The sequence below is a fragment of the Chelon labrosus genome (genome assembly GCF_963514085.1).
Source record: "Chelon labrosus genome assembly, contig: SCAFFOLD_82, whole genome shotgun sequence".
Lineage (NCBI taxonomy): Eukaryota > Metazoa > Chordata > Actinopteri > Mugiliformes > Mugilidae > Chelon > Chelon labrosus.
The window spans coordinates 118,746-132,478 of NW_028181516.1; the positions used below are offsets into that span (position 1 = coordinate 118,746).

The 13,733-nt window shown below is 40.9% G+C and overlaps 1 protein-coding gene across 1 annotated transcript; it reads left to right on the forward strand.

Annotated features, from left to right (window-relative positions):
* Positions 1-10,086: 10,086 nt before the first annotated feature.
* LOC311509987 (zinc finger BED domain-containing protein 4-like) lies at positions 10,087-12,651 on the forward strand. Its single transcript, XM_084575446.1, has 4 exons — positions 10,087-10,288; positions 10,550-10,673; positions 10,888-11,027; positions 11,115-12,651. The coding sequence occupies exons 1-4, from the start codon at positions 10,190-10,192 to the stop codon at positions 11,286-11,288; spliced, it is 537 nt and encodes a 178-aa protein (XP_084431572.1). The 5' UTR covers positions 10,087-10,189; the 3' UTR covers positions 11,289-12,651.
* Positions 12,652-13,733: the final 1,082 nt, after the last annotated feature.

Consider the following 13,733-nt stretch of genomic DNA (forward strand, 5'->3'; position numbering starts at 1 on the left):
TATACGGATAAAGAAAAAAAGAAAAAAGTTTGATACTTTTTGTGAACTTCTCAGGATACAGAAATTAAGGACGTTGCACTATATGCAGGATTTTGAGATTATACAGTACTGTATGTGCACTATGACATATGATAGTTCAGTTATGTTACGTTGCATATTTGGTCATGGCCTTACAGAACTGTTTTTTTTTTTTTTTTTTTGTTGAAGGGAGATGTAATGTTTAGTACCGCTGTTATAGACACGGACCCTTATTTTGAAATTATTGGAACCGGAACTGGTAAGCGGGATAGCAGACGCAATCTGAGATGTAACGGAGCGGTAACAAATAAAAGTACGCGTAAGAAACTCCCGGACAACTGCGTGGACCTGGCATTATTTTAAGATAGACTGATAGTTACAACCAGGGCTGTAGTACTCGAGTCCGGTCTTGGACTCGAGTCCGGACTCGAGACCGGTTTTCTATGGTCTCGGACTTGTCTCGGACTCGCTGGTATTTGGACTCGGACTTGTCTCGGTCTCGGCCACTGGTCTTGCCAAATATGGCTTTTGGTCTCGACCGAGTCCAGGTGTCTTTATCATGTTCTGGGGTCCCCAAACACATCCGGCCCGCCTAAAGAACTGGAGTGGCCCGCTTAACGACCCCAAACAATCCCTTTAGACATGACCTATTTTTTAAAATTATAAAATATCCGAATTCAATGATTAAGGTAACTATTTACAGTAGTAGCTAATTTTCACCCCCCTTCACAATGGTATATTCCGACGTGGTCACGCTCGTAATCAAGCGTCAAGTGCGTGCGCTACGCTGCGCGGGCGAGTAGAACGGGAGAAAGCTGGACGTCAAAATGTCGAAACTTCTGGGGAAACGGAAAATTGATTCAGAGTGCAGAGTTTTTAAACAGCAGTGGACAGCTGATTATTTTTTTGTCCAGTGCAAGGAAAAGGCAGTTTGTCAAATCTGCAAAGGCTGTTGCCTGTTATTTCACTGTAGTAAACATACCTGTTAAATGAAATATTTGACTATTGTTAAGTCACCATTATCTAAGAATACAAAATCTGCTCAACAAGATAAGACTACCTGATTCTTACCATTATTCTGTATTAATATTATTTCACTGTGGCCTTAAGTCAGCTCACCTAGATAAGAATACTTTACCTGATTTTTATTATTATTCTGTATTAATATTAACTACCTGTAAATACCTACCGATTGTTAATTAACCTGTACATGTTACAAAATCACATCACCTCATTGTTACCTGGCATCAACTTTTGTTTTTTATTTTCTATAAAATAAAAGGAGTATCTGTGGTACTTCAAATAAACATGTGAAGACTTTCTATGACATTTTTTGCAAACCAACAAGTGGTGCCAAGGCCAAGCGAAGGGCAGCTGCAACAAATGATCATTATAATCTCCACAATAATACTGGTTGTCACTTTGGCCCATATCATTTCCTGTCATAGACTAACCCCGGCCCCCCATCACAGAAAGGAAAGCTGATGTGGCCCTCACCGAAAAAAGTTGGGGACCCCTGGATTAGATGATATCAAGGGGAGTGGTTATACTTAAAAATTATAGTCTTGATACTGTCATCATGCATACGACTTGTTTTTTCTGTCCTGGACTCGGTCTTGACTCGGACTCGAACCTCTTTGGACTCGGTCTTGACTTGGTCTCGACTAGTCCTGGTCTTGGACTTGTCTTGGATTCGACAAAGGTGGTCTTGACTACAGCCCTGGTTACAACACGAGCAAACTTCCAAACAGGCGTTATTTGAATAAACTGATCACATATTCGGGATCTACACGGTTACTTTCTCGCATGAAAAAATATTAAAACTTAATTAAGTGACGTATCAACAGCTCTAGAGCGCAAATTAAAACAGCGAGTCACCCTCAAATGTAATTTCGGTGCATGCAAAATGACAACTGTGACCGGAGTGTCGATATTTACTCGACCGCTAGAGGTCGCTTAACTTTGAAACGTAACATGAGGTTATAATTCACCGCTTGTACATACGAGTCATGTGGTCGTTTTTTCGAGGAGGACAGTCTCTAATGTGGTGTGGACAGAAAAATAGACGCTCAGGCAGAGAGAGAGCTTTTTTTGCATTTTGACTGAAAACGCCCGTTCTTCACTTAATATTGAACTGCAATATAGGATTTGGATCAGGTGTTATTATAATAAGCTCGAATGGGTTGTGTAATGAGGGAAAAACCATTATTTTTATCCTCCACGAGAGGGGGCCTGCGGCCGTCCAATTGATCCGGCTGAACGCGCACTCTCGTGGAGGATAAAAATAATGGTTTTTCCCTCATTACACATATTCGATGTAATCAGTATATCTTTTTTACAACCCTATTTTAACATGTGTTTGAAAAAAGAAAAACTACAAATATCACGTGACTTGGTATCAAGCGACATGTCGCAGCTCAAGGGATTTGTAGTTTCTACAACGATTAGTGATTTCCTAGAATAGGAGGTTATAAATAATAAAATGAATACATAGCCGGGGGTTTAAGGGTGTGGGAAACACATTTCTGTGACCAGAAGTTAAGTATATAATTATCAAGTGGGTGAAAAGATATGTTTACCATTTTGAATAGCGCCCCCACTCTCTGTCTATATCCACTAGGTATAGTCACACAGCTGAGTTCATTTGCTTTCTACAGCACTTTGTCCCATGTCTATAGCCCCTTTTGATGCAGAATTACAGCCCTTCAGAACTTCTCAGAAGTCAGGGTTCAAAGGTCAATAGTTCAAAGAAGGATCCATTTACATCCCCAAACTAACATATGCTATTCCCCAGGTTGAGCCCTTTCCAATGATGTCTTTATTATAGTCCTACAACAAAGTATGGATTTTCACATTTCATGGACACAGCTGTGCACAGGCTTAGATTCAGAGAGCCTTTTGAGGACTCAGCCCATGAAATAATATTTTTTTTTAAATAACAGTGAGAAAAATCATGTAAGGTAATCATATCTGACAGATTTACAACTGAATTAGTAATTTATATTATATCTGCTCATTTGTTTTTGCCAATTAATTAAGTCCACCAGACATCTTGAACCCGTGTGTAAACTAACATCACAACAGCTATTTGTCAAGGGACTTTGAGTAAATCAGTTACACATACCGTTGTTATGATGTCCAATAGGTCATTTCTGACATCTGTGTGTTTCAATGAAAAAACAGCATCTCAACAAAACACTAATGAGGATATGCGACAGGGGCATTCCTTGATTTCAGAATATTGTAACTTCTATCCTCACCTATAGTGTAACTACAGATTCACGACTAATGCCTTTAACAATAAATGTTAATCAAAACTAAATCAATTCTTAGTAATTAACAAGCAATATAAGCACAGCTGATGGATAAGAATGTACTTCTTGATAACATGGGCTTGTCTTTTATGCTGGCTAAGCCACTGTATTGGGTGTGATTGGATGAAGTTGTCTGTTAACCCCTCACCCTTTTTTCGTGAAAACAAACCTATTCAGGCTGCTAATTTATAAACTGTTAACAATCATGAAACTGAATTGAATGGAAATGAACACAGACAGAGACAGGTGGCAGGTATTTTATTTTAAAACATTACCAGACATTAACATTTATCATTCATGTAGCCTGCCTCCTCAAAGATCAAGCAAAACAGATCATAAAGCAGTTATATCAAAGAATACATAACTGATTTTCACTCTTGTCATCAATTAAATACCAGTCTGAATCAAACATAACAAATTAATTATTAAAAAATAAATGTCACGAGGGGAAAGAGGGGGAGATGAGAAGTGGAGATGATGTGATGAAAGAAAAGGTTATTACTATTGAAGGGAAAGAAGGGAAGCACAGGTACTGGTGATTTTATCGGGGGAGAGCACGCTGACAGCGACCAGAGGAGAGAGAGGCGGAAGACCAATAGCCGGTGTACTAAAAACAAAAGGTTTATTAAAAGAACTTAAAACAGTAAAACCTTAAAAGGTTTTAAAACCAAAAGTTAAAAAGATGCAAATAAACATTAAAAACTGTCCGTTACTAAAATAAAATTAAAAAGAGTCCATCATGGCCGCCAGACCGGGGACGAGGCGGCTCAGAGGGGAGATGACGGAGGCCTTCCACCGCTCCAGGTGCCGCAGGCGCCTCTTCTGGCCCTTAGCAGTGGGCTACCCGGCTGACACCTGGAAGATAAAAAAAAAGCACATGGCCAGTACGGGTGTCCACACATCGCATGGATTCCGGTGCCGCCGCACAACCACACACGAGAGCGTTACTGACGGCCCATAGGGCGAAACTTACCCGCCAGGCTGCGAGAACTTCATGTAGTAACGCTGCGCGGTCTCCACATCCGTGCGGCCGGCACACCCGCTGCTGGGACACCCGCTGCCTTCGGCCGTTCTCTTCTCGTTCAAGGCCTCCTCCTCGTTCTCCTCCCCTCACGCCGCCACGACGTCCCTCCGGCGTTCTCCTCACATGATGACTCTGGTTCTTGGTCCTTGATCAGTCCTCACTCCATCCGTCCATCCGTCCATCCGTCCGTCCATCCGTCCGTCCATCCATCCGTCCATCCATGGTTCCCTTTTGTTCCTACATATTATTTCTCTGGCGTCTCTTTCCCATCTTGCCTTGTCTTTTCCGGTCGTACCTTTCTTTATATCCCTCCGCCACTCTCCCCTGCTGCCGATTGGTTCAGTGGTAAGGGGAGAGGGCGGAGCCTCCCAGGTGCACGGCGGTGTGTTCACAGGCAGAAGTAAGTAAAAAACCACACGCATGCATTAAAAACATAATAAATAAAATGGTTAAACCAACACAAGTAAAAGCATGCAATGTTAAAATTCAGTAAGACAAACAATTCAAATCATGCTAAAACCCACACTTCTGCCCCGTGACATAAACATGTGTATTCTTGAACATTTTTGATTACCACAGTATGGCATAATCCTCTGTCAGTCTCCATAACTGTCATACAACACAGGAACAACAACAAAATCAATATTTCACAGTAACAGTCTATTTCAGGATGTTAGCTTTGAATGTTGTCTTTTGGCTCCCAGGAGTTTTTCCACTTTGTCCCACTGCAAGACAGACAGACAGCATTACGTATTACTGTTAAATTGTTTGAAAATTACTGGAAAATGTACAGTTTCCAATGACACATTGATTCCCCAGTTATGCAGGCATTTTGTAATACCTGGTAAAATGATCCACATTCTGTATGTGTATGCAACAGCCTATATTTGAAGATAACGCAATAAATTAGTGTAGCCAAGTTAGATAAAAAAGTGCATTATGTAACACAGTATGCATGTAGTACACAACGTACATACTATGTAGTCAGGCACCTACAAGATACAAACATGTCATGTTTTCAATTTGCAGTATAACTTTACTCATAATGCTTCTAACATCAGAAATATAATGTACTGCAGAAACTTATGTCAGAATTTAGTTTCCCAACACAAATCATAGAAGTTGTTCCTTAGTGAAATTGAGGGTCTAAGGAGAGAGGATGTCACATACTGTATAGATTGTAAACCCCCTGGGACAAATTGAATTGATTTGATTTTGGGCTATATAAATAAAATTAGATTTGACTTTAAGTCCTTTTGATGCTGGATGACATCAGCAAAACTGTCTAATCAAGGGGCTACCTGTCTGTTTAACTTCATGTTTACCCCTTATTTTCCAGTCAGTATCTTACTATTATATGCATGTTATGTTCCTTTGTAGAAATCATGGCCAATCAAACAGTGATGCAGGCTATGGGTTAAGAGAAGGCCAGAATGAGACTGTTCTCACTGAAACAGTTTGACAGGTATACATATAGTGATAATAAAATTACTGATGACACACTTTTAAATGATCCAATGATCACTTTGAGCTACTCACCCTCAAACGTAACAGTGAGTCGTAATTTGGGTGCACGCAAAACAACAACTGTGACCGCAGTGTCGATATTTACTCGACCGCTCGGGGTCGCTTAAGTTTGAAATCTAACATGAGGTCGTAATTCGCAGTTGTACACACGACTCATGTGGTCGTTTTTTCGAGGAGGACGGTCTCAAATGAACACAGACAGAGACAGGTGGCAGGTATTTTATTTCAAAACATTACCAGACATTTATCATTCATGTAGCCAGCCTCCTCAAAGATCAAGCAAAACAGATATTTTTGTTATATCAAAGATACATAATAACTGATTTTCACTTGTCATCAATTAAATACCAGTCTGAATCAAACAATAAAAATTAATTAAAAAAGAAACATGTCTATACTCCCACCACCAGACCACCAGCGCCACCACCGGACCTCAGCAACTAAAGAAGAAAAACAGGGAAATCAGTGGGGTTGCACTAACACACAAACATAACAAAAACACCCAAGCTCTAATCAAACAGGCAGTTGGCAAACAATATCAATCAATAAACAAAACAAAAATACAAACGGCCAATTGCCAGGTCTAGAAAGGAATAATGAAAAATACAAAGGAATCCACCAAACAGAATATCAAAAGAAAAACAACAAATCCAATAAACAGGCGGAATAAACTGAGTAAACTATAGAAAGAAAACAAAATAATCGACCATAAAGGGGAGTTCACCCCACTATTCAATCAACCATTAAATGTGAATCTCCTTGATGCACGAAATGATCTACGGCCGAGCCGCCCAACGGGGAGCTAAACACCAGGAGAGACAATATAAAAGCAGCGAAAATGATGCAATGCATAAAGCACAGCATAAAGCTAATAATAGTAAAGCAGCAAAGCAAAACAGCAGCGGTCCCCCGTAGCTCGTAACGATGTGTAGCGTGATTAGCGTCACACGGCCCTGTCAGCTGATGCTGACGTCACCCGTTCGGGGATCTGGGGACCCAATAAATCGGTTAATGATAGCTAGCATAGGTGCAGGGCCGGTTCTCCCTATACGCACACTACGCAAGTTGCGTAGGGCCCCGCAGGTTAATTAAGGCCCCTCCCCCCCGTCTCCACTTCAGTCAAACTTGCGACAGGTAGCCTATAGCGACCGCCAGTGCCTACAACGATAAGAAGATGAAACGGAATTACCCCTCAGGGCATGAAAAACGAAAGAGGAAACTACAGGAGAATGAGCAGCGGGAACAACAGTCGGGTAAACTTGTGTTCGTTCGGTTTGATGTAAATAAATAATCTTATAGACAAGGCTATACCGTTTCATTGATTTGCATCTCTCAAGCGCGAGTGTTGCTGACCTACATAACAGGGTAGTGCATCCTCTGATCGGTCTGCATTTTGTTTACTTGATTTCTTGCCATGCTTTCCCAGTCAAAATACTTAGGAAATAGTTGTTGATTATAACTGCATATTCCGTGAATTATAACGGCGACTGGCTACAGATGTGTGGGGGGAAAAACAACCGATTTAAACGCGTTCAATAACGTGCGTGCTCAAAATGAAACTAGCAGTTTTTCACTCTCCCCATAAGATTTTTAAATCAATGCAATGGTTTAGCAATATTTCAGTACAACTTTAGTTGGCTTGGCTTAGATACAAGGTACACATCATCACAAAGGTACACATCAGCATGAATGAAGCATATTGCTGCTGCCTACTGTTTGTTAGTCACATTGCAGCCTACTGTTTGTAAATATGTCGTTCAGTATATAATAGTAATGACAAATATAGTGTTTGTTCAGTAAATGTTTATTTAAATATTGTTTGTTCAATAAATATTGTTTGTTTACACCACATTTTATTCTGTATTGGTCTGTTTATTCCGACAAAGAGATGGCGCAATCTGTTTAAAGGTGACTGTAAAACATGGTTACATTTTGGCCCGCAGAGTTGAGATAGGAGGGCCCCTTAGCAGGATTTTGCTTAGGGCCCCATGGAGGTTAGAACCGGCACTGCATAGGTGTACCAAAGTGGGAAAGGTCAAGGGGCTACATACCAGTTAGCAGGGTTGGCTAGTCATAACACACCGCAGAGAGAAGAGCGTGCTGCACAGCTACCATCTCCCTGTGATCATATGATAATTAGCTGCCGCTAACTAGCAGCAATCAACTGTGCAGAGAGTGAGACGCTCACCACCGAAGGCCATTTAAGTAGCACACACACAGGAGTACAAGAGGCACCCAATCAGACGCTCTGCCCGAGGCACAAGTTCCGAACCGGAAATGACCTACCCAGTCGGGGAGCAGAGAGAGAACTGGCGGCGGGGAAGGGGATCGCCCATTTTATAGGTCTGTGCGCCCCCACTGGTTGGCTGTATTAATGTCAATTAATACCCACAGATCTCTATACTGCTACACAGGCATTTTGTAATACCTGGTAAAATGATCCACATTCTGTTTTTGTATGCAACAGCCTATATCTGAAGATATAGGAAGACGCGATAAGTTAGTGTAGCCAAGTTAGATTAAAAAAAAAAAAAAGTGCATTATGTAACACAGTATGCATGTAGTACACAACGTGCATACTATGTAGTCAGGCACCTACAAGGTACAAACATGTCATGTTTTCAATTTGCAGTATAACATTACTCATAATGCTTCTAACATCAGAAATATAATGTACTGCAGAAACTTGTGTCAGAATTTGGTTTCTCTACACAAATCATAGTAGTTGTTCCTTAGCGAAATTTAGGGTCTAAGGACAGAGGATGTCACATACTGTATAGATCAGTGGTCGGCAACTGGCGGGCCGCGGGCCAAAATTGGCCCGCTTCCAATAATATCTGGCCCGCCAGATGACATTGAAAATCTGATTTAAAAGAAAAAAGTTTTAAAATTATTTACCATCACAAAAACGACAATTCCATAGAGAATTCAGACCTTTTATTTAGAAAAGATAAAAATAAAATAAAAGCGGAATTTTCTTGATTCCGGACGCACACCGGCTTGTGGTGGGAACGTGGGACATATGCGCTCTTGAAATTACAGAGCAAAAAAGGAAAAAGCGAAAAAAGAAATTACTATTTAAATAAAATAAAGCAACAATGAGTATGACTAATAAAAACGGTAATGACAAGCTTAAAAGATTACTCACTTAATGGGACAACTGGCATCTCCTTCAGTCACGATCTTTTGGATGTCAGGAGATATGGAAGTGACTTTCACCCGCAAGCAGTTATTCCAGATTTTTGTGCGTCAGGCGACCCCTCTCGTGCGTCTTAATGGCATTCATAGTAGAAAAGGTGACTTGTAGGTGGAGGGAAACATCGTCAGCACATAAAAGGCGAGTTTCTTGACCCATCTGTACTCATCTGAGCATGTCATCCAAAAGTCATCCACTGATTGAAATCAATAAGCTCCAGCTGAAATACGGCCTCACGAACTGCGGTCAAGTGCGGTCGTTCACAGAAAGCGAGTCAAGCCAGTCGCGTTCGGATTTTTCTTGCGCGTATATTTGTTTACTTACAAATATGCCGGGACAGGCCAAAATGCGAAATGCACACAAAAATTAATTAATAAATACAAGCTTTTTCACAACGCAGCCATAGAGTGGAGCTAAAGCAGTAACACGAATAACAGTCTGTAGCAAACTGAAGTTACTTTATTTTAAACGAATGACTTTCTTAAATTACTTTTTTTGTACAAGATATAATAGTAGCCTATAGATGGGGGGAAAACGTTTTGTTAAGAAGAAAAAAACAGCATGTTTGTAACGAAGCACAGTTCGTTAACCGTAAATATTGCACATGGGTAATTTGCACAACAATAACTTGAGTTTTTGAAATAACTGCACATTGCATTTTAGTCACGATAGCACTTTATTTGCTAGATTTGCACAGTACATTTTGCACATTGCTTATTTGCACATTTTGGTACAGATACGGAAATTACTTTATTGAATGTTTAAAGAATTTTTAAGTAACCTCGTGGCCACGGGTGGTTACGTGCCGTCGGGCGGGTGCGGGGGTGCACACTCGGCTCCGCCTGCAAGAGAGGGAAGTTAAGCTCTGACAAAATTGTGCATATATATATATATATATATATATATATATATATATATTATTGGAAATAGTAAACGATAGTGGTGGGACGAGCGACACTGGTGCATCAGCACTGTGCCGAGAGCTCAAGAGGGAAACCTCGTATCGGTGCGTGTATTGCTTTAAGAAGGAATCACGTGACCGATACAGGAACTGTATCGTTTGGATGTGCCGCGCCAAAGTGTGTTTATCAGGAAACAAACTGTATCAACATGTCGTGGGTTTGTCGGATGGAGTTTTGCTTGATCATGGATCGTTCTAGGAAGTTTTCCCCGGTGTGGAATAATTTTGATCTCGTGACGCCAAACAAGGTAAATCTTTTTCTCCTTTATATACTATTTTTTACGGTGGCGCATTGCACTCACTTTATCAGTTTATCAAGTGAATGACCTGTGATACATATGATAGTCAGTTAAAGAGCCTTAGAGTTGCTTTATTCATGTTATCATGTAATTCTGAGATCCTGATCTCGTAATCATGAGAGGGTGTCTATTTTTTTAACAAGTGAATGCAATGTTCTGGTAAGAGGTTTGAATTGTTTTCAGATAAATTAACTTTTTATGTTATTGTAGGTGAAGTGTCGGCTCTGCTCTACAGAGCTATCTTATATCAATAAGAGCACTTCATCAATGCTGAGGCATTATAGAGCTCGGCATGGCAATGAAGAATTGGCAGATACTCGTGAGAGTACCCCAGGTATGTTGAAAGTCTCTCTAAAAATTGTGCTAAAAAAAACATGCATGCAAACAGACAGGCTCCAGGCCTGGTATCGAACCTCCAACCCTCTTGCTGTGAGGCGACAGTGCTAACCACTACACCACCACGTCGTCTTATGTCTATTTGATATTGTTTGTAAAAATTACAGTCCTTTTATTAAGCTTTTGACAAAATAGTTCCTTTTGGCTTGCAGTTCCTAACAAGCAAGCAGTGGATGAGGCAGTGGTCAATATGATCATCAAAGACTGTCAGCCACTCAGCTTTGTTGAAAATGAGGGATTCAGGGAGCTCCTGAAGCTTATTCTACCCTCGTATGCTCTACCAAGCAGGAAGGTATGTTTAAGAATTTTTATTATATGTTTGTACTAACTATATAACTATATTTTATTGGTGTAACAGTATTTGTATGGTTATTTTCAGACCATCAAGGACTTGGTGAGCCAGAGATATGAGGAGGAAAAGGAGAAAACCAAAAAGGACCTCCAGAGTGCCGTTGCTGTTACTTTAACAGCTGATATGTGGACGTCTATGAATATGGAGGCATATCTAGCTGTTACTGGCCAGTGGCCACTATGTGGACAAAGAAAGCCATGAACTCCATTCATCAGTCTTGGCAGTGCAGCATTTTCCTCAGAAACACACTGCAGAAAACATTGCCACGGTTAAAAGGAGCCTCATGGAGGAGTGGGGCATAGCAGGAAAGGTCAGGTGTCTTGTCACTGATGCAGCAGCAAACATGACTGCATGTGCTCGAATGCTGCAAATACGGCATACCATTTGTATAGCCCATTCCCTGAATTTAATTGTGAGAAAATCATGTGATCAAATCCCAACAATAACTGAAATACGCAACAAAACACGACACATTGTGACATACTTTCGATCGAGCGTGACTGCTAAAGAGAAGCTCACTCAAATACAGCAACAGCTGGGAACACCGGGCCATAAATTAATAAACGAGGTGCCAACACGATGGAACAGTACCTACCAAATGTTTGAAAGAATGACTGAGCAGAAGGAGGCAGTCTGGGTGTCACTGGCCTCATTAAAACCTGACATCACTCCACTGACTCCAGAAGAATGTCAGATCATTGAAGAGATGCTCAGGGTTCTTGCTCCTTTTGACCAAGCTACAAGAGAACTGTCTGAGGAAAAAAGGGTCTCTGGGTCAAAGGTCATTCCCATGATGAGAATGCTCCACATTGAGCTTCAACGTCAGGCCACAACAGTGACAAAAACAGCTGCTCAGCAACTGGCTGAAAACCTGAGGAAGCGGCTAACTGACGCTATTTGCGGCATGGAATCTCTCAGTGTGATGACTCTGGCAACTCTGTTAGATCCCAGATTTAAAAAGAATGGATTTGTTAGTCAGTAAAAGGCAAGTGAAGCGGTGAAGAGACTGCAGTCAGAATGTGCAGAAGAAATGAGGAGCCAAGAGCCTGACCCAAGAGAAGAAGAGCCTAGCTCTTCACATGGGTCAGAACCCAGTTCAGGTATGAAAATACATTTCTGTGGCACTTATATGATATGATATATCATGTGATAATAAAGTAATGAATAACTATTTTTTTAGGGCACAATCTCTGGAAAACTTTAGATATGGAGGTTGCAGAGACCCAGAAGACGAGGAACGCAACAGCTGACTCCATTATTGAAGTCCAACGCTACCTGGCAGAAACAAACACACCCAGAAACCAAGATCCTTTGCAATATTGGAAATGGAACCAGAAAATATACCCACATCTTCATCAACTTGCACTTAAAACTCTCTGCTCACCATCATCGTCTGTACCATGCGAAAGAGTATTTTCCAAGGCTGGGGAGCTGGTGTGTAAGAGGAGAAATCGCCTTGGAGCAAAGACACTCCAAAAACTTTTGTTTCTCAATAAAAATACATGAACTAATCACTTTTTTGTCTTTTATTTCATATGATTTAACAGTTAAGTTGACAAATGTGCACATAAGTTAAAAAAGTGTAACTGAATTTTTACTCTAATTTGCTATATTTTACATACCAACTCAGTTTTAGCATTTACACGAACAAGGAATTTCTTTACCTGCAATGATTTTATAACTACTGCAGGGGCCACTATTGGGTGACCAACACAGTATCAATACAGTGCCGACACAGTTTGTTTAGTGTGTCAATACACTCCTTGAGGTATCATCATCCCATCACTAGTAAACGATAAGCGTGCAGATGTCATTTTAAAGACTTGTGGTGCATATTGTAAGTGGTAAAGGTGCAATCAGGTGCAATAGCGAAATAAGCGAGTTGTTTAAGTGTTAACACTTACCTGTCCAGTCCGTGTCCTCTCCAGGGTGCGCGGCCAAAAGATTCCACAGGGCGCACAGGCACGGTCATATACGTTCCGGGAGAGACCAAGCGGCAGGACAGGAAGTGGGGGATTTCTAATTTTGGTGTTTATTTCTATATTTTGTATTTATATTTATATATGTGTATTTGGGTCAGAATGGCAGCAAATATTACTTATTGTAAATATTATGGATTATTGACAGGGGGAATATTTTGTCATTGGTAAGACAGCCAATTGATAATATTTTAACTTACCTCTGAATGGATGAGTCCAATGATTAGAGCCGGAGACACAGTACATAAGGCGCCATTTACAATCTGTCGGGATTGTAGGTCTGATCTCACTGGATAAATGCCATGCTTGTTTGTTGCTGCTATGTTGCGTTTGGGTTTAAATAAATGTAACGGAAATTGAGAAACCGGAGTCTGCTACTTTTCGCGGCATCATCCAGCCGCTCAAGGGTCATCCATTTCACAATGTTTCTGATTGATGTGATGTTTTGGCCCGCCATTCAGTTGCTCGGAAAAAAATTGGCCCCAGGCCAAATTGCCGACCCCTGGTCTAGGATTTTTAACAGGTGGGTTACAGATCTGAGTCACTACTAAACCAGATTAGATGCATTTCAAATGCATGAATTTGTATCCAAGGGATGTGTAATAAGGGGAAAACCATTATTTTTATCCTCCACGAGAGGGGGCCTGCGGCCGTCCAATTGGCTGAA